The sequence below is a fragment of the Thunnus albacares genome, chromosome 17 (assembly GCF_914725855.1).
Source record: "Thunnus albacares chromosome 17, fThuAlb1.1, whole genome shotgun sequence".
Lineage (NCBI taxonomy): Eukaryota > Metazoa > Chordata > Actinopteri > Scombriformes > Scombridae > Thunnus > Thunnus albacares.
In genome coordinates, this window is record NC_058122.1 from 4,608,133 (window position 1) to 4,632,495 (window position 24,363).

Consider the following 24,363-nt stretch of genomic DNA (forward strand, 5'->3'; position numbering starts at 1 on the left):
ATGAGATTAAGACTTTATTTTCAAATATTACGTACAGACAAACAACATCCACAAATGTAAAATACATGGGCTTCAGCGACTTCAAAGGCAAATTTTCTGTAAAAGCTTCAATTAGGCACCAACACTGTAGTCCTGGAGTCCGTAAGTCAGGACAAAAAAACAAACAAACAAAAAAAGCTGCATGTTTTTGATTTGTTTCAACACATTCAAAGATATGAATTTAACATTGGTAAAAGTGCATTAAGTAACCAAACTCTTATAACATACATCTGAATACAACCAGAGCAGACACCCTACTTAATCACAAACGGCTTAGCGATACACAAATGGAATACATTTTGCTTATGCTCTGTTTTGTGGGAAAACTGCTTCTCACAAATGGCCATTGTTCAGACACAGATACTGTTGAACATCAGATAAAAGGACAGATTTTATTAGAGTGCAAAGAGTAATGTGTATCATTTTTCACAAAAGCTAAACTTTCCTTTCCTTGTGACATTTAAAAGTCTATGACTTTAGAAATACCATCAATAGATTTGTAATCCACCTTTAAAGTCACTAATGATGGTTTAATCTGAGAACAAATAACTCACTTACATTTTGATGCGGACATTAAAAGTTTACAATTATGACGCACTTCTACATTAACACATTTCATTGCAGTCTTACTAATTTCACAATAGAGTTTTGTCAGTTCAATGAAGTTGATTCATCTTTGATCATCATTTGGCAGAAGTCCAGCTGCAGAATTTTTCAGATATTACAGCTTTTGACCTTCAAAAATCTTTAATTATGCTCTAGGATAAATGCAAAACGATGAAATATCAAGAAATCAGACATGGGTGGTCCCAAGTAAAATACATAGATCAAGGAGAAGGTCAAATGTCAGCGTAATGTCAGTTTGACTTTTGGTGTATAACAGAGCCAAACTATACAATAGTGGCAACTTCTGACCAGTATGCAGGACTGTGATGCCTGATCTCAGTCTCTTCAGTCTTCAGTCCCAGTCTAGGTTAGGGTTTTGTTATTTTCTTATGTAACTGTGGGGAGAGAGAAAGAGACAGAGTGTAGCCAATGCATTGCATTAGCCTGGTCAATGATCAGTAATAAGTGAAATAAAGCAAAAATATAGCTTTGGCTTGGGTTTGGGTCTAACATTTGGCAGTATCAGGTTCAGTCAGGTCGGAGTTTAGTTCTCAGTTTTTGTACCAAGGCCATAGATACAATACTGCTGGAGCCCATCTTGAGATCTAGTTGCTCCCAGACAAACAGTTTCTGAGCTGCAGAGACTCTTAAGCTTCACTTATACTTAATACTGCATTAAAGGGTTATGTTGTTCCTACAGCAGATACATGCAAAAGTTCAGAGGCCTCAAACTATGTAGAGACTGCAAGAACTGGGATTAGCTTCTTGTGTTATCTCCAACAAGCCAATATTGAAGATAATATTAAGGAAGGAGTCAATAATCTTCTCTGAAATCTTACTCTGAACTGTAAATCAAAACCTATTCTGTATATACAGCAAGGCTCAAGTTAACCTCTTGCATCAAACATAAATCCAGCTTTAGAGTGAATTTCTGTAAATTCTAAATACTTTCAACACATACAGGATTTGAAGCCATTCAAAATGAGGACACCTTGCTATTTCTCTCTTAAAATACACACTGATTTATATATTGAATCTGATTTGGTGTGATACCATTTTCTTTCTGCTAGAATCTATGTACTTTACTAGGCTTCTTCTATTCATTCTGTTTAACAAAAGTAATAATAAATAACTTTGGGTGAAAGGTAACTCATCTGTTCAGTAATCTATGAGATACGATATAATGAACCAAAACTTTGAACTAAGGGGCGAATTCACAAAAGGATTGTGCAGCTTTTGTAGCTGCTAAATCTGCACAGATAAGACAAAAACAAACCATGTAATTCACAAAGCAACCGCAAAGGGTGAAGTGCACCCCAAACTGCACTGTCTTGGTGTCCCTTTGCTATTTGCATGTATTTAAATTAGGTAATATGCATACACTTGGCACAAAATTCCCCCCTTTCCATTGAAACGAGCATCATTGCAAAAACAGTCCAATTCACTAAGAAGAGCACACACAGTTAGAGTGAAATTACTGGCATCTTCAGAGAGTTGGTGGTAACTGAAGTGCATTTAAAAGGGGTGTCAGACTTTCCAGTGATCATGTCACATTTAAATTCCTTGCCTGAAGTTTTGAGCAATGCCTCTGCACCTCATTGGTCAGGACTTGTAGCTTGTGAACTGAAAATGTAATTTTTCTCTTTCTCTCTGCAGTTGTCCTTCCTACTGTGTCCTTGGCACAAAGGCAACATTTATACATTGCCACATGGATAATTGCAATCAGACACAAAACAAGGGCAAATTGAAGTCAACTGCAAAACTTTATGGTTGTCTTTGCGCTGTAATATCATTAGTGCAATATCTTTGTGAATCAGACCTTGAGACGGGGCAGATTGTGGTCGCAAGTGATGGTGCTATCAGCAGCTACAAACCGTTCTTTGTGAATTCGCCCTCAAGTCTTTTCTGCCGTTGGCCATGTTTATGGCCCTTATAATAAAACTTTGTAATTCTGACAAGTATTAACATAGACTGGTAGCACAGCTAGTCTGTTGGCACAACACTGTTTGTATCCAGATGAAGGGGAGTCAGACGTCAGACTGAGGTCAAGGTGTTGTTGGTGACCCCCCCTCAGTCAGGGTCTTGAAGTGGACAGACAGACACTCTTCCTCTGGGTTGGGTGGGCGTCTGTACTCCTCCCTGGAGATCAAGTACCCCAGCAGCACCCCAAAACACACCAGCAGGATCCCCAAGACGTTGGCCAGCACCCCCTCTGGGGCGAACGCAGAGTAGGTTGGCCTGGGCCCAGAGAGAGCGAGAGAGATTCAGAAGATAGAGAAACAGGCACAAAGGAGATTCAAATAGCAATACAAAATCTTAACATAGATGAGCTACTTCTGATAGAAAGGGAGATAGATTTCTAGATATCGGGCCAATATCGTTAACCACTACAAACAGTTTAATTCTTAAAGGAATAGTTCAACATATTGGAAAATGTGCTTATTACACAATGTGCTTATATCACTCTCGTACTTGTCCGTTACATATAAGGCTACAGCCCGCAGCCAGTTAGCTTAGCTTAGCATAAAGACTTCAGACAGGGATACAGCTAGCTGGCTCTATCCAAAAGTAACAGAATCTCTGAAGCTCACTAATTAATGCATAATATCTAATATTTTTAATCCACACAAAAACCCAAGTGTAACAACATCATTTTGCTGTTTTACAGGGAATTACATGCTGGAGTATTTGTTGACTCAAAGCAGTTTCCAGGTAATTTCTCCCAGCTTCAACCATCACCAGCGTTTCAACTTCAACTGAAGTTTTGACTTCTTTCATCTCTGACTGTGTCAGACTGTAAACAGGGATTTCCGGGATTTCCGGCACAGCCTTTTACTTTTCAAATGACAGACAACTGCTTTCAGCTCTTACTCATCACCAGTTCAGCTTTGTGCAAACTGACTACTCATGCCATCAGGGTTTAAACTTGAAACTAAAATTCCAAATACTTTCAACAATTATACTTCAACTGTTTATAGTGCTTACACTTCAAAGGACATGTCAACTCTTTTTAAAGCTCAAAATTTAACTGAAATGTCAATCCCCAAAACTGCTTTAAAAAAAATTAGATACCACTAGAGGTAAATGAGAAAATATGTTACTATAATGATGAGAAATGGAGACACAGGCAGATAAAGACATACATGATGCTGAAGAGGAGTTTTTCCGTGATGCCGAGCAGGCTGGTCCCTATGGCCAGAACCAGCAGAACCAGACCGCAGAACACATGGATGGGGAGGTACGCGGCTCGTAACCATGACGACGCAACAGGAAACAGGAAGAAGAGCAAACCCATCACCCACTGGTGCGAGAGACCAAGAAAGAGCAAGATTAAAAAGGGGCAGATTAAAAAACTGAGAGTGTAATTGTTTTAATCCGTGTGTGTGTGTGTGTGTGTCTGTGTGTGTGTGTGTGTGAGAGTGTGTGTACCTGTATGCAAAAAAGGACTATGGTAGCCATGCCGCACCAGCTGTGTAGAGAGTACATGTCTGGAATCTTAGCTGATCTGTGGAAGTCAAACACAGCTACAATGCCTACACACACACACACACACACACACACACACACAGCTTTAAGAGTTCAAGAAAACATATCCAGGTGCCAGACATAGGCTGATGTAGGTGTCTTTCGCACACGCACATCTCTGTCTCTCTCACCTATGATGCTGATGATGAGGGCGAACAGGTGAATGATGCCATGAAGCACCTTCACATTCCTCTTCGCCTCATTACGAAATACTCTGTAGACCAGGATGGCTGGAAAAAGGGGTGGGGGTGGGGGGGGTTCATAGTTAGAGGCAGAGTGAATTTACCAATAATTTTAGAAAACTGATATGAATTATGTCCATTATAAAAATATTTTAAAAATTATAATATATAGATTTATATGTTGTATATAAAAATATATACAAATCTCTATTAGCTACATTTGTTTTCTACTGCCATTTATGCTCCTCATACATATGCTTTAGTTTAAAAATATACAAAATAATTATCATAACGTCGTATTTTAACCACGTCCCACCCATGATTTGTGTTTGAAGACCAACCTAAAAAATAAAATCCAGGTGGAAACAGAGTTTAAGGTTTTAACAGTGGGAAGTCAAAATTACACTTTGCATGATTTTTAGCCTTGTTAGCTGCCTAGCCTGTTGGCAATGTCGGCAAAATTTAGTACAGATATTCATGTCCCCCTCATGATGATTTGTAATAACTTTAACGATCCTCTGACTTTTCACTTTTTATTTGTCCAGTACGTTGGTTTATGACATTCCCATCAGCTGACAAATGTCAGCTTGCTAACATGCTAAACTAAGATGGGGAACATACCTGCCAAACATCAGCATGTTATTAACATACTGATGTTAGCATTTAGTTCAAAGCACCACAACCTCACTGAGCTGCTAGCATGGCTGTAAACTCCCAGTCTTGTTCTTAAAACACTGTTCAAAAACCATTAGACCATATTGCTTATTTGTGAGGAGGTTGCACAAGCAATGGGAGCAGGTCCAGGTGACAAAAAGTTGTTCCTGTAGTGTCTATAAACATCTATTGACAAAATTCTGATAAAGCTCCCTTGACCATTTTGCATGCACTTTTACAATAGTCCTGAACTTGAGCTCATAATTTGCTGTTCATGTCTGTTTAAGGTGCATTATATGCTCATATCCAAATAATGCATACATATTCATTTACAATCCTGGTGTCCATACATTTACAAGATACAATCACCGACCACTTTATTAGGAACACCTGAGCAATCAAATGCAATCCAATACAACAGCTCTTCCATAAATTCTATTTTTATGAGACTTATACATTTACAGTTTATGTTGACATTGTCAGAAAGGTGATAATTCCACTTTGTTTATTATTGAGGTCAATAATGGTGGTGGTGTACTGGGGTACATTATATTGAATGGTGTTCCTAATGTTTTGTCCACTCCATAAATGAGGGAGGCAAAATATTAGGAACACTTTTCAATATAATGCCCTTCCAGTACACCACCACCAAACACAACAACTTCAATAATAAACATAAAGTAGAATTATCACCTTTCTGACAATGTCAACAAAAACTGAAAATGTATTGAAGTTTCATAAAAGTAGAATTTATGGCAGAGCAATTGTATTGGATTGTATCTGCTTGCACAGGTGTTCCTAATAAAGTGAATGTATTTAGTTATGTGTGAGACATGATGAACATATGACAGAGACATGTGATAATTACAGCACATATACTGTAGAGGGTGTAAAGATGAGAGCATACATGCATAGTGTGCAGACACTGAGCCCCCAGATGTATTTTCCGTTACTGAAGTAAAAGGCTAAACTTTACACAATTGCTACTTGTGTTCATTTCAAATCCTTCTTTTGGCTACCTAAGCCAGCAGCTTTGTACCAGTTCCACTAAGCAGCTTCACACTTTTTTCAGTGCAAAATGCCAGTTGCCAGTGTTTACAGAATGAGCACGAAGAGCAAGGTGTGCCAGATTCCCAAAATTTGATCACATGACATCATATGTGAGTTCTTTTTTCCACGACCACTCTGCACAACCCAGGAGTTAAAATTCAAAGTGGCCAAAAATGCAGATTAAGTGTGGGTACAAATTATAGAGAAAGAAAGATGTGTTGTCAGATGTAACCACGTTGGTGTGGATGTAGCCTGAGGCAACAAATAAGCTTTGAGGCGTGTGGTTTTGTGTCTGTGTGTGAGGATCCCCCCCAGGCTCGCTAATATCCAGCTGACCTTTACTTTTATCGCTCTAATGCAATCAGGCTCTGTAACAGACAGCTGTCCTGTTGAACCAGTTGAACTAATGTGGTTACTCTCATTAGCAAAAGTACCCAGGGCTGCAGGAGCGAAGCTAAAGAGGAGGAAAATGGTGATATCTCACTTTGTCCTTCAGGGACCACAGACGTCACCATGATTTACTGGAGCATGAGCAGTCAAGATGAATACATCATAGAAAACCCGGACAGCGACAATTCGGACAGCAGCTCACCACAAAACTTGCCAATCTAAAATTTTCAGCAACTAAGAAGAGCCACAATGGAAGGCAGGATGAAAAACCTGCTGTCATACAGAGGAGAGACACACCATTGTTCAAATATTTGTGGACAATCTCTCCTCAAAGACATTCATGGTGTTGAACTTGGCTGTACACACAAAAAATAAATTAAAAAAGTAGTTGTGTGAAGAATGATAGAAGTAGACATAAAGGCAGTGGTGGAAGAAGTATTCAGATCCTTTACGTAGTAAAAGTAAAAGCACCAATACAGCGATGTAAAAATACCCCATTACAAGTAAAAGTCCTGCATGAAAAATCCTACTTAAATAAAAGTATTATCAGTAAGAGTTTTTTAAAGTATTAAAGTAAACGTACTCATTTCATCCCTCTGACTGATATGTTATATTATATATGACATTGTTAGATTATTAATACTGAAGCATCAATGTTTAAGCAGCAACATCCTGTTCTTGCAGATGTGCAATCTCATTCCATTTGCCTTTTAGTCAGGTCCATCACAAAACTAAATTGGTCCAAATGGTCTTCAAAGCTTTAACCATTGTGATGGTAGTGGGATTTTCTACATTCATAGAACATGTAGCTAAGAATTTAAATACATTTTATATTATAAATATGAAGGGACACAGCAGCAGTATAACACAGACGAACTAGAGGGCTCAGTTATAAAAAGTGCCTCATTTGGTCAAGGGTGGATTTAAATCTCTGCAGTTGGCTGACTGGCGCTTCCTGTGTCGTTCGTTCAATTCTCTGCTGGGCCACTATGTCAAAGATTCACTGGATATGTCACACACACACACACACACACACACACACAGAGTGGCAGGTTGAATGATTCAAACCATTTCTCCTTCTCTGTATAAATCAGACATGCTGGGTAGGGGAGCGAGGATTGAGGGTTGTCTGGGTAGTGTTAGCTTAATACAACAGGTCAGCATCACAGTGCTTGAGGCTAAGACACACATGCGCACACTCATAACCACATTCACATACTAACTGGCTAACTAAAATACACCATCCATGTTCTGCTCACCTCTGCTTCCTGTGTTACTCAATTTTAGTGTTAATCCCAAAATAAGGCATCGTAACCATGACTACAGTAAGAACTTGATGGGAGACCAGTCAGGTTTATCTGAAGATACCAGTGGTTATTTCTTGCAAGGACTTCAATCTATTTTAAATTTTTTTGCCACGTTAGTAACATGACTCTTGGGATGGCAATGCTGGTCTGTCCACCATTTTGGTCCAGACTGAAATATCTCAACAACTATTGGATGGAAAGCCATGAAATTTGGTCCAGACATTTGTGGTCCCCAGAGGATGAACCCTGCTGACTTAAGTGATCCCCTGACTTTTCATCTAGCACTACGACAAGTTTGAGAGTTTTAGTTTTAAGTTAAATATCTTGACAACTAGTGGATGGATTGCCATGACATTTGCTACAGATATGCAAGGTCCCTAGAGGATAAATCTAATTATTTTAGGGATCCTATGATTTTGCATCTACTTTGGTTTATCACTCAATGAATGAATCAGACTTTATTTGTATAGCACTTTTCTGACTTTGACCAGAGCATCACTCATTTTTTGTTTGTATATGTAATCTTGGTAGCAATGGGCATAGTGCGAAAGAGGGATTCCAGATATTGTAATATAGATTTTCATCCATCCTCAACTTAAAGACTAAACCTCCTGATTCACCACTTATCTTTTTCAGCTTTTTGCTGGTCATTCATGCATCATCTGCTATCCCACAGTGTTGTGATAAATGAGTCACTCACGACCCATAGAAAATGAATGGGGGAACTCCACTCAGCCACAGCAGTGCATTGAGATTAATGCTAAGATTAACACTGACGTAGTAACACGCCGTCCGTGTTGAATACATGGACGAGGGGATGTGACATACATGGATACACAGGGGATGTGCAGTATACTCACTATTTACTTATTATTTTATTGTTGGAATATAGTTATTGACATGCACTTTAAATGCCTGCCTGGACTGTGATGATATGTATGATGGCTGCTATAGATGATCTTGGACTATTGTTTTTGTTTATCTGATATGTTCTGTGCTGTGCCACAAATTATCTCTCAGAGGATATTAAAGTCTTCTAAGTCTAATTATGCATGCTAACAGTCTGAACATTAGCATGTTAACATGTTAACTGTTAGGCTAGGCTTAACTAAACATGTATGGTTGTAATTTTGTTGACAAATTGAAATAGAACTTTGCATTAATGGTGTGAAAAATGGCCATTACTTTTTATATATTTACTTTGTTTTACCATTATTTTTTTAATAGTGCTAACAGTAAAAGCACTCATTATTTAACTACATTATTTCAACTTTGAATCCATCCTGGAACCTTTATAGTCTCGTACTAATTTTTGTGCTCTGAAGTGGAAGATGAAAACATTCAATCATGGGACTGAAACAGGTGATGAGAAATAAAACTGTAATCAAAACACCACACAGATGCAGCATTGCAGCATTTTTTGATGCAGTGAACCTAGTGACTTCTAGATCTAGATCTATAATTGGAATCACCTCAGTTTGTGGTTTCCTCCTAGAGTGACAGTGTTGCACTGATCAGTGTGAACTCACCATCGCCGTGCAGAAAGACCAGCCCCAGCACCATGCACAGAGGGTGCAGGTTGAATTCCCGTGCCGAGCCATCCCAGGCAAAACCTCCGCTATAGTGACCCATCCACACACCAGTCAGCACCACTGACGCCAGACCCAGGACCTGTGACCCTCCCACCAGCCACGCAAACATGGAGCGACCAGCACGTGGAGCAGAATCATCCATGATCTGAGACAGAAAAAGAGAAAGATTACTGAGTACGACTGGTGCCGCAGGCTGTACCATTTGCTGGACAAAATTAAAGTAATTAAATTAGGAAGCTGAGTTAGAGAAAGACAAACACAGTGTAACATGACAAAGTGATCTGGTTTCTTTTGCAGAAATCTAGATGTGATAACTGGATCATTTTTAATCCCTTAACCCTCATATACTGTTGCAGAGTTTAACCCAGTACAGCTTTAGAGTGGAACTAAAATCATGAAATGTAACAATTTAGGAAGGAAAATTTGTAACCATTACTTAACATTAACTGAGGTTAGTCCTAGTCTTTAGGGCCTATCTTGTATAGGGGCCATGTGTCAAAGGTGGGGTCAACGGGGGATGAAGAGTAACTTTTGCACTTGGGACCTTAACAGGTTAGTCTGGCCATGCTTAAGAGGATTCACTTGAAGAGTGTTCCACAGTTTTCTGGTGTGTTCACAAGAGCCAAAGGTCCATGACTGTCTAAAAATGGAACTGTTTTTATCACCATCAGCTTCCACTGCTATACAGTCAATGCAGCCTGGGCTGCTACAGTTAACCACAATGTGAATCCATGTCAGTGCCTTCATACACCAAGAAAACAATGGAAAAAAAAGAATAAAAATAGTTGCCATTGCCAAGATTTAGAGATAAATCCAGTTACCATGATCCCCTACTATCAGCTGCAATAACATGGATGAGTCTTAAATCAGATAACTGGCTAGAATGTGCTGTAAAGGCAGTAAAAGCACAGGAGGAACAAGCTCATCAGGTTGGCTTGCACCAATCCTCTAGTGGAACCTGATTCTCTGGTGGAGGTGTCAGAGAGAAGATGCTGCTCAAGCTACTGAGTATCATGAACAATATACTTTTCTGGATAAACACCTTTCTAGACTGATACCTCGGCACCAAGGTGCACCACTGATCCTCCCTTCATATAACTCATACAACTAACTAGTTATTTCTTTTTGTCTGTCTATGTCTTTACAATCTTGTGCTTGTAATATTTATGACATATTAACAGAGATAAACCTGAACATCTTATAGTCTGTCTGTACATTTTTTTATTTCATTTGTAACAATTAAAAAAGTACCAGCACTTTAATTAATGCATTGGCCTACTTGTAAGTATTCAGATCATTTATTTAAGTAAATTACAAGTAAAAGGCCTCCTTTCTAAATTACACTTAAGTAAAGGTACAGAATTAACAAAATGTACTTAAAGTGACAAAACTCAGAAGAGTGGCCCCTTTCAGTGTAATATCATCATATTATTGGAACATAACAATCATAATTCTTAATTAAGCATTAGCATGTAAGAGCATTCTAAAGGACAGGTTCACAATTTTTCAAGTCTGTCTTAAAACAACAGTCAGGTGCCCAAATGAACACTGAAATATTTTTTTTCTTGCCATAATCATCCCTCCTGTTCATACTGACCATAAGAAGATCCCTTCATGATGCACTTACAATGTAAGTCTCTCTTTTTGTTAAAGAAGGGAATTTGATGCTAAAAAGACTGTAAATGTGTCAGATATCCACTTGATATGACTAACTCAGACTGCTGAAGCCTCATATAAGCTTCACATCAACTTTTAAATGCATTTTTGCACTAAATGACTGTGTGGACACACTGTGGATTTTGGCCTCCATCACTTACATCGAAAGCACATTTGAAGGGGATCTTTTAATAGCCAGTATGAACAGGAGGAATGAATACAGCGAGGAAAACATCTTCCACTGTTCATGTGCTTTTGCCATCAGGGCCCCTCGGCTTTGGAACGACCTGCCTAAGGAGATAAGGTTAGCAGAATCACTAACTTCTTTTAAATCGCTTCTTAAAACTCATTTCTACAGACTTGCTTTTATGTGATGATGTCTTTTTTATCGTCTTTCCGTCGTTTTTCATTGCCTTCATAATGTCAGACTTGTTATTGCTTTCTGTGTCATGTGTCTTTGCTTTTATATTGTATTACCTCTGCTTTGTCTGTCAAAAGCACTTTGTAAACTCTGTTTTTTATAGATGCTATATAAATAATTATTATTATTATTATTATTATTATTATTATTATTATATGGACACCTGACTGATGTTTTAAGACAGACTTGAAAAATTGTGCACGTATCCTTAGGTTGGTCAAGGTGGCTATTTTAACTGCTTATATATACTGTTGTGTAATTAAATCTATAACTATGCATCATATTTTATCAACTGATCATGTTTTCTTCGATGTAAAAATTCTGAAAGTCACTGTTGCTTTTAGATAAACATAGTGGGGTGAAAGTGCAATATTTTCCCCTGAAATGTATTGGAGTATAAAGTAGAATCAAATATAAAAAATACTTAAATAAAGGCCAAGAAGGCTACTTTACTGAGGAAATGTACTTTAAGAACTCCACTAAACTGTATAAAGTGCTGATACAAATCAAGTTTGACGGAATAAAAATGTTATACAAAAAGTATACATAAAAGTCGCAATTAACTCAATTTGTCCTGATTGAAGAGTAATGAGAACATTATTAACAGGAGAATAAGCAGCTCAGAGCTCCTTTTGGGCGACAATAAAACTGTGCTTAATAGGGGAAAAACAGACACGGGACCCACATCTGCTGCTTTTATCATGCTTTCTATCAGCCGAAGAGTCATGCAAAACAAACATGACGTTAAGAACACATAGCAGGAAGTGTCGCAAGGAAACTAAATGAGGACAAGAGCAGGAATGAGCAAAAATCAAACGGCTTTACTGCTGCCCGCCTTATTATCGCATCTTCTGCAAACGCTTAAAGTCATTTTTATTACCTCACAAAGTCAGTTATCACTCCCGTCTGTCAGGCTGAGGATGGTGCTACCACACACACACACACACAAGTGCACAAGTGGACCCTCCAGGGGAAATAACAGGCTACTGTAGGCTAACGCTTTAACTCCGACAGTGAGCAGTGAGCTGTCACCTGTTACCTGGCGGTGTGATACAGTAGGAGCCAACATGACTACAGTATATTTTAATCTTAAGGATATTATTTAACTTACACTCTGATGATGACAGGAACATTAAAAAGACAGTTTCCATTTGGGAAAATGAACAAGAATAATAAGGAGCTGATACTTACTGCGCTGTAGGCTCAGCTCTGCTCTGCTGAGGAAGTCCTGGAGTCTGGATTTACAGATCCGCCTCCCTCCTCCCTCTCCCGGTGCGTGTGCGTGTGTGTGTGTGTGTGTGCGTGTGTGTGTGCGTGTGTGTGTGTTTTGGATTCCCTCCCAAATAAGCCCAACCCATGTGACAGCAGGATTGTAAAGGAGGAAATAACGAAATGCAGTATCAGACAACATATAACACACAATATTATACGCTACATATTATATACAATCATTTTCTTGCAGTAAGAAACAGATGTATAATAAATAAAAAATTTAAAAAAAACAACAACAACAAAAATAAATTAAGAATGAAAAGGAGCTGTTGAATTTGACTCGTGAATGAAACGTCAGCATAACACCAAGGGAGGGGGGGGGGGGGGGGGGGGGGGGGGGACTGCGTAGATTGATGACTAACAGCTCTGGTGTAAAGGTTTGTTGCCTTGACAACACTGGAGTGGGGGGTGGGAGGTGCTGGGGTGGAGGTGGGGGTGGGGGGTGAGGGTGCTGGGAGGAGATGGTGGAGAGACAGAGGAGAAGGAGGAGGATGGGAGTGTCTGGCTGTGAATCATAGCTGCTCATTAGAGGAGGAGCGAGCATCATCAGCTGAATTAATGCACCTAACACTACTTCTAACACTTAATACCAGTACTTCTGCCATAACCACCTACATCTTCATACTGCAGACACTGTGATGTCCAAGACTAATTCCTCCACTGGGATAATAAAGTATTTTATCTCTGCTACAGGTGTGACATTGCAACTAATACTATTACCACTACTACTACTCTTATTACTGTTACTTCCACTGATAGTACTGATGCTGATTATAAAATCCACCTCTACTGTTTTCCATTCAATTGTGCAGTGGAGCATGATTTGGGCTCATTACAGTCCAGCAGTTCTACATGTTATAACTATGCAATCAGTATAATAATAGTCATTCACACAATAATGTTTGCAGTGGTGGAAGAAGTATGCAGAACCTTTACTTACCATTATGTAAAAATAAATTCCTACATTAAAAAGTACAGTGTTATCAGCAGAATTTGCTTAAAGGTATCATAATGCAGAATGTAACATAATATATGATTGTGTGTTTTGTGTTATTATTGCTGATGTATCAACATGTGAGCAGCATTATAATGCTGTTCCTGGTCCAGATTGATCTTCCACTGCTTCATATTCCGCCGGGTAAAGCATGACGCTGGTGGTTTTGCAAGATGAGTCAACAAACTAATACAGACTTTAAAAAACGTTTCCCCAATTCATGGAAGTGACGCTGTCATTTTTGAATGTATTTTCCCTACCTTCCTATTAGAGTAAAGGTTGAAACATTTCCCTCTAAAATGAAAGCACTGGAAGTACAAGTACCACGATAAACATAGTAAATACAATAACTAATTACATTTACTCAAGTAATGTTTGTAAGGGCAGCTGAGGTATCAGCAATGACTGTCAGTTACAAGACATGCACCCTTCCTTTCTCTCCTCTTGAGGGCGCTGCAGTCCTGGATAATTCAGTTTATGATCAGGCTGAAGTGCAGCATTTAGTGTAGGATCCCTGCTGTTCAGATTGGGGTCCTAGGACCCACTGGGGGGGCTTGAGGGTCTCAGTTATGTAAAGTTATGCAGCATTCCTCCCTCAATCAGAGATTTGTCTAAAAATCTGTGAAGGGGAAATTGCTGTTATCGTCATATTAGATCTTAAATAGGAGGAAGCATGTTTGGAAAATGGATTTGTGTTACAGGTTTGAAACTCACTCACAAGTTTGTTAGGTGTTTTTGTACGTGTGTGTACGTGTGTGTCAAGCCTTCCGCTCTCACTTTAACTCAGAGGTTGTCAAGGCTATCTTCATTAATGTCAGAAATTGGTGGCTGTAGGCGTGTGTGTGTATGTGTGTGTGTGTTTGCTGTGTGCGTACACTCCTTTTCTGTCTGACATTTCTGATTTCTCCTGTGAGTCATAGGGGGCTGACTCACCACTGCTCCTTTTGCTGTGTGTGTGTGTGTGTGTGTGTGTGTGTGTGTGTGTGTGTGTGTGTGTGTGTGTGTGTGCCACATACTGATTCTGATACTGACTGAGGTTATTCATTCGTCTTTTCTCGTCATTCTCTCTCCTTATCTTTAACAAATAACTAAGAACTTTTAATAGCACCAGTGGGCTCATTTTGCCCACCTTATTTCCAGTATAATAATTAGTCTTTTGTCCTCCTTCAGTATGACTGGACACTTTTCTACTTGTGTGGGTTTGAACCTGTGACAGTTGTATTAGTCTGAGAGTTTATGTCCACTCACTGGTGCAGCATCAAGTCCCGGTTAAAGAAACACTGATTTCAGGACGGAGATAGTGTGTAATTTTATACATTTCTATTTGTCCACCCTGTATCACCTGGGACCAGTTAGAATTTGGTGACTGTACCAGAATCCCAGGCAGAGCAAGGGTTAAAACAGAGTCAGGGCTTTTAGAAACTTTTGGGAAATACGCTGTAGTTTTTCCATAAGTGACCAATAAAATCAATGAATGAACGAATGCAGATAAAATATTATTCAGTTTCATTTTGTAATATTTAATTGTTATACTAATATATTATCTTTCAGATAATTCTGATGGAATTCATTTTTAATTGTAGAATAATGTACACATATAAAAAAATTCTGTTTAATGTGTTCTTAAAAGCTGCAAGATTATTGGTGATTTAGAGGCAAGTGAAACAAGCTGCAAACACAACACAACAGGTGCCTGTTCACAGGGGACACGGAGCAACATTAGTATTTTTGGGGGGGGTCATGTTCTGGTGCTACATGCTCCACTGATGTTTGATGTCAGGTAGGTTACAGTCAGGTTTTGGAGCTTTGTCATTGAACGCAACAGCCTGTTACGTCCAAAAACAACACTGATGAGAGCGGTGAGAGCAATGTTACAAAACGTTAAAGTTGCATTAAAGTTGTGAGCCTGAAAACAGAACAATGATCTGCAAGACACCAAAGCACTCCATAGAGCTGAGAGGAACTGCAGAGATGATGTGATAATTCTTTGTGGGTTCATCACTACAAGCAACGGCTTTCACACATACGATTCAATGTTAAAAAAAAAAAAAATTGATTATAGCTGCTTTAAAGAGGAACTACATACTGTTTTTGTGCTGTACACATCATCATGTAGCTTCTTGTTTGTATATCATGTTAATTCAGATGATTTTACAAACAATACTAATGAAAAAACTGCTTTTTCCGCTCAGAATGATCTTAACTGTATGAGTCTGTTTGGATTGGAGAGGGTGGAGACGTTAGCTCCTCACGGCTAGTTAGCTCTACTACATCACTATTAATGGTACACTGAGCAGTGGCCAGTCAGTGTCCCTGCACCCCCTGCATCAAACACTATGTAGCCACCAGACCACGTCTTCTACACTCATTCCCCTCCACTCCTCCGTTGCATTTTTTAAATATACTGAGAGGGAGGGTGCCCTTTAAGGTATCTGTTGAAAATGACGGCATCTTTCTCTTTTCACAGGATAAAAAGCAGGAGAATAAGGGTTTTTGCTTTAAACACAACACAGTGAGTATGTGTGCTGTTTAACTGTGATGGAAAACAGGAGGAGATGAGAAAGCATTTGGAGGGTAATGGGATGCAATGAGATGACCTTTGACTTTCACCTCTGTGAACCAATCAATAGCCTTCTGTTCTAAAGACCTCCACCAATCAGTGAAGTCCTTTAAAAATACCCACGAGGCACCTGTGGAGTAGTCTGACTGAGGACAGCGTCTCCATGGCAACAACATCATTACCAGAATAGCCCTTTCTTTCTCTCATTCTCTCTATTTCTGTCTCTCACTCTCTCTCTCTGTCCTTTCATTCCACCTCCACCGCTCTCTCTCTCATTTTTCTATCTTCTTCTTTTCCTCTGTTCATGCAGAATATTTCTCCTCTCTTCTTCTTCTCCTCTCCTTTCCTGCATCTTTCCTCTGTCACCCCCCCCCCCCCCATTCTTCCACCCCCTAACTTCCTTTCCTTCCCTCCTTGGTCTCTCCTTCCCCCTCATCTCCTCTCCAACCTCCCTGCTTCTGTCGCATTCTCCTACCTTTCCCTCTCTCTCTCCTCCTTTCTCCTTTTCCCCTATCTCTGTCTTTTCTGTTCCCTCCACCTCCTCCTCATCTCTCTGTATCTGTGCTAAGAGTGAAAATATTTATAGTGTCAGCTGTGATTGTGCCGCTCCTCTTCTCTCGTTTCCTCTGCTCTCCTCTCCTCTCCCTATATTGTAAACAATGATTTGATTCAAAGTGAAAATGAAAGTGAGATTGAGCTTTTTTTTTTCCATCGTAAATCTTGTCACTGTGACAGTTATTTTCACCTGCACGCGTCACAATAAAAATATTTTTAAATCAGTTTTGCTAAACCTCACGGGATTATTCCCAAATGGAGCTGAAGTCCCACCGCGCTACTGTTTCAATAGGCTCTGTTCCATGATATATTTTTGTTTCTCAGCAAAGACTTGTTTGGTGCACAGTTTGTACCCTTTGACTTTTTCTCAGTGACCAGAATTATTTTCGACACAGTTGCTCACGATGTTACAGCGGGGAAAGATTCATGCCCATCTGAGTGTTCTTCTGAGTTAGACTGTAGAACAGAAAAATGAATACCATTGTTAAATTATGGAAATCTGGCATCCAATATGACCCTTCAGTTCTTTCTAAATATCAACGTATATACCACAGGCTATTACAGAACTAAAACAGAATCTCAACTGACATGATGAGGGTCTTAAATAATCAGTTAGTGCTAATATCTTTCATATTCCTGTGTTTATTTAAATGGAATAATTGTACATGTTGCATAGACAGTAGGGGTGAGGGGTCAACAGGGGCCCCTTAACAGGTTAATCCAATCTGACTATGGTGATCACAGAGGCGTGTTGCATTACAGCAACACTAGAAACACAATATTCCAATGTGTAAATATTTAACAGTCATAGACTGCTCATCTCTACAGCATCTTAAGACACATTGGTTGTTAGAAATGTGCTTATTGTTGGTGTTGTAAATAATATTTTATGTTATCATTCTATTGTGAACATGCATATAGTATCAGACAAGCTCTTTCTCTACTTCTCAGCCTCCTTGTTTGCCGTTGTGAATGTGCACAACATTTTTTGATCTCAACAGGCAGCCCAGTAGTCAAGCCAATGTGACCTTTGAATGCATAGTGGAGCTTTCTATCTGGATGCAGGCTCCCTGGGATTTGCACCGTGCTTTCATTGTTGACAGTGTGTTGATTTTTTTTTTTTCTTTTTTTGATGAATCATTTACTCTGTCTTTAAGTTGCTTTGGTCAACAAACTCTCTCAAACTCTCAAATAGTCAACTTCTGATATACAATAAATAAAAGCCATGGCTGGATTAACCTTGGTCCTCCCACTCTCTGTGTAATGTCTACAGGTATTACCTGGATATTACCACATTCATTTTGGAATATAGTAATGAAGGTCCTAAAATTGGATTTTGATATGGAGACCCTCTTCAGGATAGGGCCTTAAGAACAAGTAAGCAGGTCCCACCTTATGGCCCTTATTATGCTTACATATTCCCAAACAAAGTTATCAGATCAGCAAAAAACCAACTTTCACACAGTAAACATAGGGCCTTCAGAAGCCCCTAGGGACTTCCAGGTCATAAATATAAGCATTAGATTTTCTGAACAATAAATACCAGCATCACAATCTGCTCCTCAGTCCCTCTCTGCAGCCACACACTCCCATCCCCAGCTCCCTGGCCATGTCCGTTCTTCCTACTCCCCAGACTTGCCATTCTCCACCAGTTCACCAGATGCCCTCAGACTTCTCTCCAGACCTTGCTATCACTGCAATCACCTCATTACCCTCACCTGTGTTTCCTTGCCCATTTCCCCTTTTTTGTCTCTCAGAGTTTAAAAGACTCCTGGTTCAGAAACTTCAGTCCTGTGCTGACAATCACGTTTTTCCTTACACACTAGCTTTAAGTTTCTGATCCCCACACACACTGTTTCTCTCCTGTGTTCATGTACTCCTCCCCGTCCTGCATTTCCCTTCATACCTGCCCTGTATCAGCCTCGTTAGTCTGTCCCTACTCCCAGTGTTTTCCCCAGCCAGTCAGCTCCTCATCTGTTCTCTGTCTAGTCACCTGTTCTCCATTCTCCTCATTAGTTCAGTTTGTATTTTAGTCCTGGTTTTCTGTTTAGTCATTGTTGGGTCGTTTGTTCGGTTCAGTTCAGTTTTGCTCTGCCTGCACTCACATCTCAATAAAGATTTATTCTAAGTTCCTGTTGCCTGCAGTCTCCTGTGTTTGGGTCCACCTGCTCTGCTCCACCTAACAACCAGGCAATCCCTGAAAAACCCAGAAGTCTTTTGAGTAGTTACAGCTGTTCTGGTGTTTCTAGAAACCTCACAGACTGTAAGCATCTGGGTGAAAAATATTCCATCTTTTACATGATTTTTTAACCCAAATTGTATCTTTGTCCTAATCCAAACAAAGATGGTAACAGAAATGAAATCTGAAATGCTCTATTTAGCCTATGCAGCTTGAATCTAAAATTTGCATTTCTATTATGAGTTATGTTGGTAGATGTGTAGTTTCCCAATATTTTATATTATATTTTCATACTAAAAAATTTATTAATACTCTGCTGGTGTTTTGCCAAAAGAGCAAGGACATAAAGTAGCCTATATGGATTAGAAAATACTACTGTAACTCGGGAAACGGGTTAATCTTATATTGTGCATCAAACAGAATATGTTTTAATCTAGATGATAAGAAGCTTCTTTGAGGATTCTGGAAATACCCCCAAAATGGCCGGAAAATGTTGAACCACCTCCTGGGTATTTATTTCTCATAAAATCGGATGCTTAGCTGTGTGACATGAAGGTAGTCTAATGGTAATAAATGAGATGCAAAGACATGGGCTGCTGATAATGGAAAGGAAGAAATTTGTCACATTTGAGGGGCTGGAAAGTTTAATGTTGGGTATAAATTACGCAAAAAATATTGTTTATTAAAATAGTTTTTATTGTCTGTTGATTGGCCGGTTGATTAATCGACTAACTGTCTCTGAATGATTTACGTATTGCTGAAGTTATTGGGAATATTATTGGAAGTCTTTCCGTGTGCTGTCCTGCCCTGTTATCTGTAGGTCGGACAGCAAGCAGTTAGTTCAAGTCAACAGCTGCAGGTTGGAAACATGGGATAGTGAGGTGAAGTAAGGCAAGCAAGACTATAACTAAACTGTATCTCGGTCTGCTGTCTGTCTATCTCTGCCTTGTCTGTCTGCCTCCATTGGTTTCTATTGAGTCTATTTTTAGCCCCAGCAGACTGGTCACGTGGCAGGAGGAGGACGTCAATAATGTTGTTGTTGGTGGGAGAGAGAGGGAGAGAGAGAGAGAGGGAGAGGGAGAGCGAGAGCGAGGGAGAGAGAGAGAGAGAGAGAGAGAGAGACTGACTGTAAATATGGAGGAGGTGAAACGGTAGGAGGTGAGACGCGTCCTGCTCGTTAAATTACCCGTTTTCATGTGAAATAAACGCGCAGAGAAGCTCTACGGGGGGACACACCGAGCCTCGGCGGAAACCAAAGCCGGGAGGAAGCGACCTCTGCGCTAATACTCGTTCCAGGAGGAGCCGCCGACATCCACGGTACCGTGAGGTTTACGGGAGTGTGTGTGTATGTGTGTGTGCGTGTATGTGTATATGTATGTGTGTGTGTCACCGTCCAAGAAGGATATACCTACCGACAGACAGTTAAAGGTTTCTTGAAGAATGGCTGCAGAGTCAGTACAGCTAGCTAAAGGACATAAAGCTGAGAAATACAACAGCTAACTAGCAACCAAACAGGTAACAGTTTACAGCCACTTGTATACTAGAAGTTATTGCCCAGGCGTTAAGTTAATAGCTAGCAGCTAACTAGGGCACAACTACTAGCTGAGAACTAAAAGTTAACTAGCCACCATCTACAGTACAAGCCTAAAGCTAACAGAGAACAGACAGGAATGCACTGATGGTTAGTGGATGGCTAGAAGACAGCATTTACTTGCCAGTGGTTACCAGTAAAGAACATCCAACCAAATGACATTGTAATAGCTACTACCAGTAGCAAGTACCAGCACCAGAACTCCCCTTCCAAGCTTCAAAAGTGGCTATAAATCAGTGTATTATAATAGAAATAATACATCATTATTATTATGTTACCTTTTCCAATCTACACATACATTTATGAATGAGGGTCCTTATAAGAAGCTGACATACAGGTACGTTGCTCTCACGTTGCAAATCTTGAAGCTGTCTGGCATTTTGATGACTCTTCTTGGAATTGCAATGTCAGTGAGGGCAGCAGCAGTTTCTAAATGATGAAGTTTTAATGCTCAGTATGAAATACTGCTCTTACCTTATGATGTGCTCTTGGTATTGTTCTCCATGTGGTCTGCCATCTTAAAAATATCACTAGCACAGTGTTGTGCATTTTGCTGTCAAGCTGCGTTTGAACTGCGATGTTGTCTGGCACTTGCCACCTACCTGGGTTGCCACTAGAATGAGGCAAAGTGACTGTTTAAAAAGCCCAAACCAGCGAAGCAATACTTGCTGATTTTATCATGTTTTTAAATTACAAAAAAAATGCCACACAAGTATGGCCCTTGAGATTATTACTGTAGAATAAATTAGAGAGAAATGAGGTGAAAAAGGTAGATGCAGGTAAAAAGACAAGAAGCCCAAACTGCAAATAGACTGTGGTGTCTTTTATTACAGCAGCTCTCTAGACAAACAAGCCCAAATTTTTTCAAAGAGGGTATGCAGAGGAGAATGACGTACGTGTAGTTGCAACTGTTACTCCCACTTGAATGGCAAACACCCAACAATCAGCATCTGCCATCATGTATTAAAAAAAAAAAAAAAAAACATGTAATGGAAATTGCTGTGTAAGATTTACCAACCAACCGGGTTTCTGGAAATGAAAATGTAAAATGTAATAAAGTCAAATGAGTAAGATATCCACAGACAACCAAAACATCATTTTGCAAGTCTCTGCGATTTTGATCAGGTTGACAAATCCTGCTTTGAAATTGGACCTCGTTTCTCAATATTTTGTAGGCGGTTTTGTGGTTTGACTAGTTTACTGTGGCTATGTCTTCTTTTACCTTTCCTCCCTTACAATATCTGAAACTCATCCACTAACAAAAAAGTGCTAAAAACTTTTTTTTATTAAATAATAGCAGTCTGTGCTAATTTGGTTGTCAAAACGTTTTGGGTGCCCAGTGGCCCAGAACTCTTTTGTACTGGAAAAAGTATGAAAAGTTGAGCATAGCGATACTTTTAGAGATGGAATTTATGTTCATTGCATCTACACAGCTTGGTTGAAGAAGAGGAATCAGGTCTTGTGGTCAGCACGGTTATCTACTGCTGTGAGGCTGCTTTAAAGGTACAATATGCAGGATTTTCCTAATAAACAATGTATAGACTCATAAACAAGTAATCCCTCTCAATCATAACTTATGAGCCACTAGAAGTGTGTGGTGGTATATATATGTACAGAGACCCTGCCCACTGCCTGTATTTTCTTATTTTCTTATTATTTTGCTGTGTTCGGGTCGCTTCTGGGCATCAACCTTTGGGCACTTGGGTGTGTAGCCTCCAGCGCTCAGGGTGTGAAATCGGGACTTGTAGCATAGCGTCTGGGTTTCATGGCTGTCTCCGTCTCTCTTCTCTGCTCTGTTCTGCTCTCTGTCTCTGTGTCATGGATGTATAGAGAGCTGCGGGTCTGTGTGTCTGCTTGACCGAGAGCAGAGTTGAGCTACACACACGCAGAGCAGAGAGAGAGAGAGAGAGAGAGGCCACAGAGGACAGGATGAAGCTCTGCATTCACACAAAATCACCTTCCCACAGGGTATTGCAGAGGTGTGCGGAGGTTAACTTGAGCTTTAGAACATAACTACCGTGAAACAATCAGAAAATAACGTTTTATTTATCTGATACACGGCTTTGTTCTCACCACCACTGCTCACTTTCTCTCTCTCTCACTCTCACTTACCTGCTCGTTGGGCGGAGGAGGAGGGGCCAACTTTGAATGCTTGGTGTGTTTACAAACACCAGCCGACAAATTCTGCTGCATAGTGTACCTTTAAAAATGCCTACAATCACAGTTTGGCCAGTGAAAAAGTGCTAGATCTAGCACTTTAAACAAAGCCTAAATTCATCTTGTATTAGTGAATGCTAATTGTTATATTAATTAGTAAATATTTAGGCTTCTGCTACATCATCAGAGGTTAGTATAGGGCTGCAACTAATGATGACTTTCATTATCAATGCAGATCATTTTTTTTATGAATTGTTTGGTCTGTAAAAAGTCAGAAAATGGTGAAAAATGCCCATCACAATTTCCCAAAGCACAAAACGTTTTCTTCAAATGTCTTGTCTGACCGACAGTCCTGAACCTGAAGATATCCAGTTTACTACCACTCAAGACAAAGAAAAGTAAACCCTCACAATTGAAAAGCTGGGGCTGTATTTGTCTTTTTTACTTTAAAAACAAATCAATCATCAAAATAGTTGCCAATTAATTTTCAGCTCTAGCACAGTTCATTCACCGTAGCCTGTTCGGTACTTCAAACACAGGCACAGGTGAAACCAATATCCTGGGAATTAGGGGAAATTTCCTAGCAAATACTGTAACTTTGCCAGCACCAACGAACCTCTCAACCTTTACCAGGAAATGGGACATCCAGAGGAGGGGAATGCTGATTAGAAAACTTTCTCGATGACAGTTCGAACTGTAGCAGTGGACGTTTACTTCTGTGTCTGACATGCAACCCCTCAAAACCTCCAGGGTGCTACTGCGGGGTGATGGTGTTGAAGCTGGTAATAAGGCTTCAGAATGGATAGCTAACATGGGGAGCCAACAGATGACAGCTTGGTGGGGATTTCCACAGTGTTACTTTACTCTGCAGTACTCATCCACCATAATGCCGTGCCTCAATGGCACTACATTCTCTATTCATACATGAGTGGTAGGATATAGATATCATACACACACCGACTTGTTGCTCTGGAGACGCAGCACACGTATCAAACAGAAAGGGGCACTATGCAACGATGCAACAAAACCACAGTTCAGTATGGGTCGTATGTATTATTACCACTAGTGTCAACAGTGACAGATTGATAATCGATTCACTGCAAAAATCGCCACTCTGGGACGTCTGCAGTCGAAGGCCACACAGAGATTTACAGGGATTTTAAAAAGTACATTTTGTTGTGGTGGAACATGTTGACAGAAAGAGGTATTTTCATATATCTTTGTTTTTTTTTTGCTTTTTTCTGTATACTGGTTATCGTTGGTAGTTTTTAATCTCAGCTCTTTACATAAACACAGAGCTGCAACAATTAGTCGATTAATCAATCGACGGGAAATTAATTGGCAACGATTTTGATAATCAGTTAATTGTTTCTGTCATTTTTCAAGCAAAATAACCAAATATTTCCTGTTCCAGCTTGTTAAATGTCAGAATTTGCTGTTTTTCTCCGGCATAACAGGCAATAGAGCATCTTAAGATTCTAGACTGTTGTGAATGCTAAATGGCATTTTTCACTATTTTTTAACATTTCACCGACCAAACAATTAATCGATGAATCAAGAAAATAACTGACAGATTCATAGATAATAGGAATAATTGTTAGTTGCAGCCCTACATAAAAAATCACACTGAAAT

General features: G+C 39.6%; 2 protein-coding genes across 6 annotated transcripts in view; one reads left to right on the forward strand and one right to left on the reverse strand.

Annotated features, from left to right (window-relative positions):
- LOC122967731 (transmembrane ascorbate-dependent reductase CYB561) lies at window positions 1–12,735 on the reverse strand. Its single transcript, XM_044332523.1, has 6 exons — window positions 12,614–12,735; window positions 9,283–9,490; window positions 4,302–4,400; window positions 4,075–4,178; window positions 3,789–3,946; window positions 1–2,883 (listed from the first exon to the last, which is right to left on the reverse strand). The coding sequence occupies exons 2-6, from the start codon at window positions 9,485–9,487 to the stop codon at window positions 2,691–2,693; spliced, it is 759 nt and encodes a 252-aa protein (XP_044188458.1). The 5' UTR covers window positions 9,488–9,490; window positions 12,614–12,735; the 3' UTR covers window positions 1–2,690.
- Window positions 12,736–20,037: 7,302 nt separating this feature from the next.
- hdac5 (histone deacetylase 5) overlaps window positions 20,038–24,363 on the forward strand; it is a 53,085-nt gene continuing 48,759 nt past the window's right edge. For 3 of the 5 annotated variants that reach the window (XM_044331543.1, XM_044331541.1, XM_044331545.1), the window contains exon 1: window positions 20,038–20,299. The gene's annotated coding sequence lies outside the window, so the exon portion shown is untranslated. The other 2 variants (XM_044331547.1, XM_044331542.1) reach the window with 2 other exon arrangements.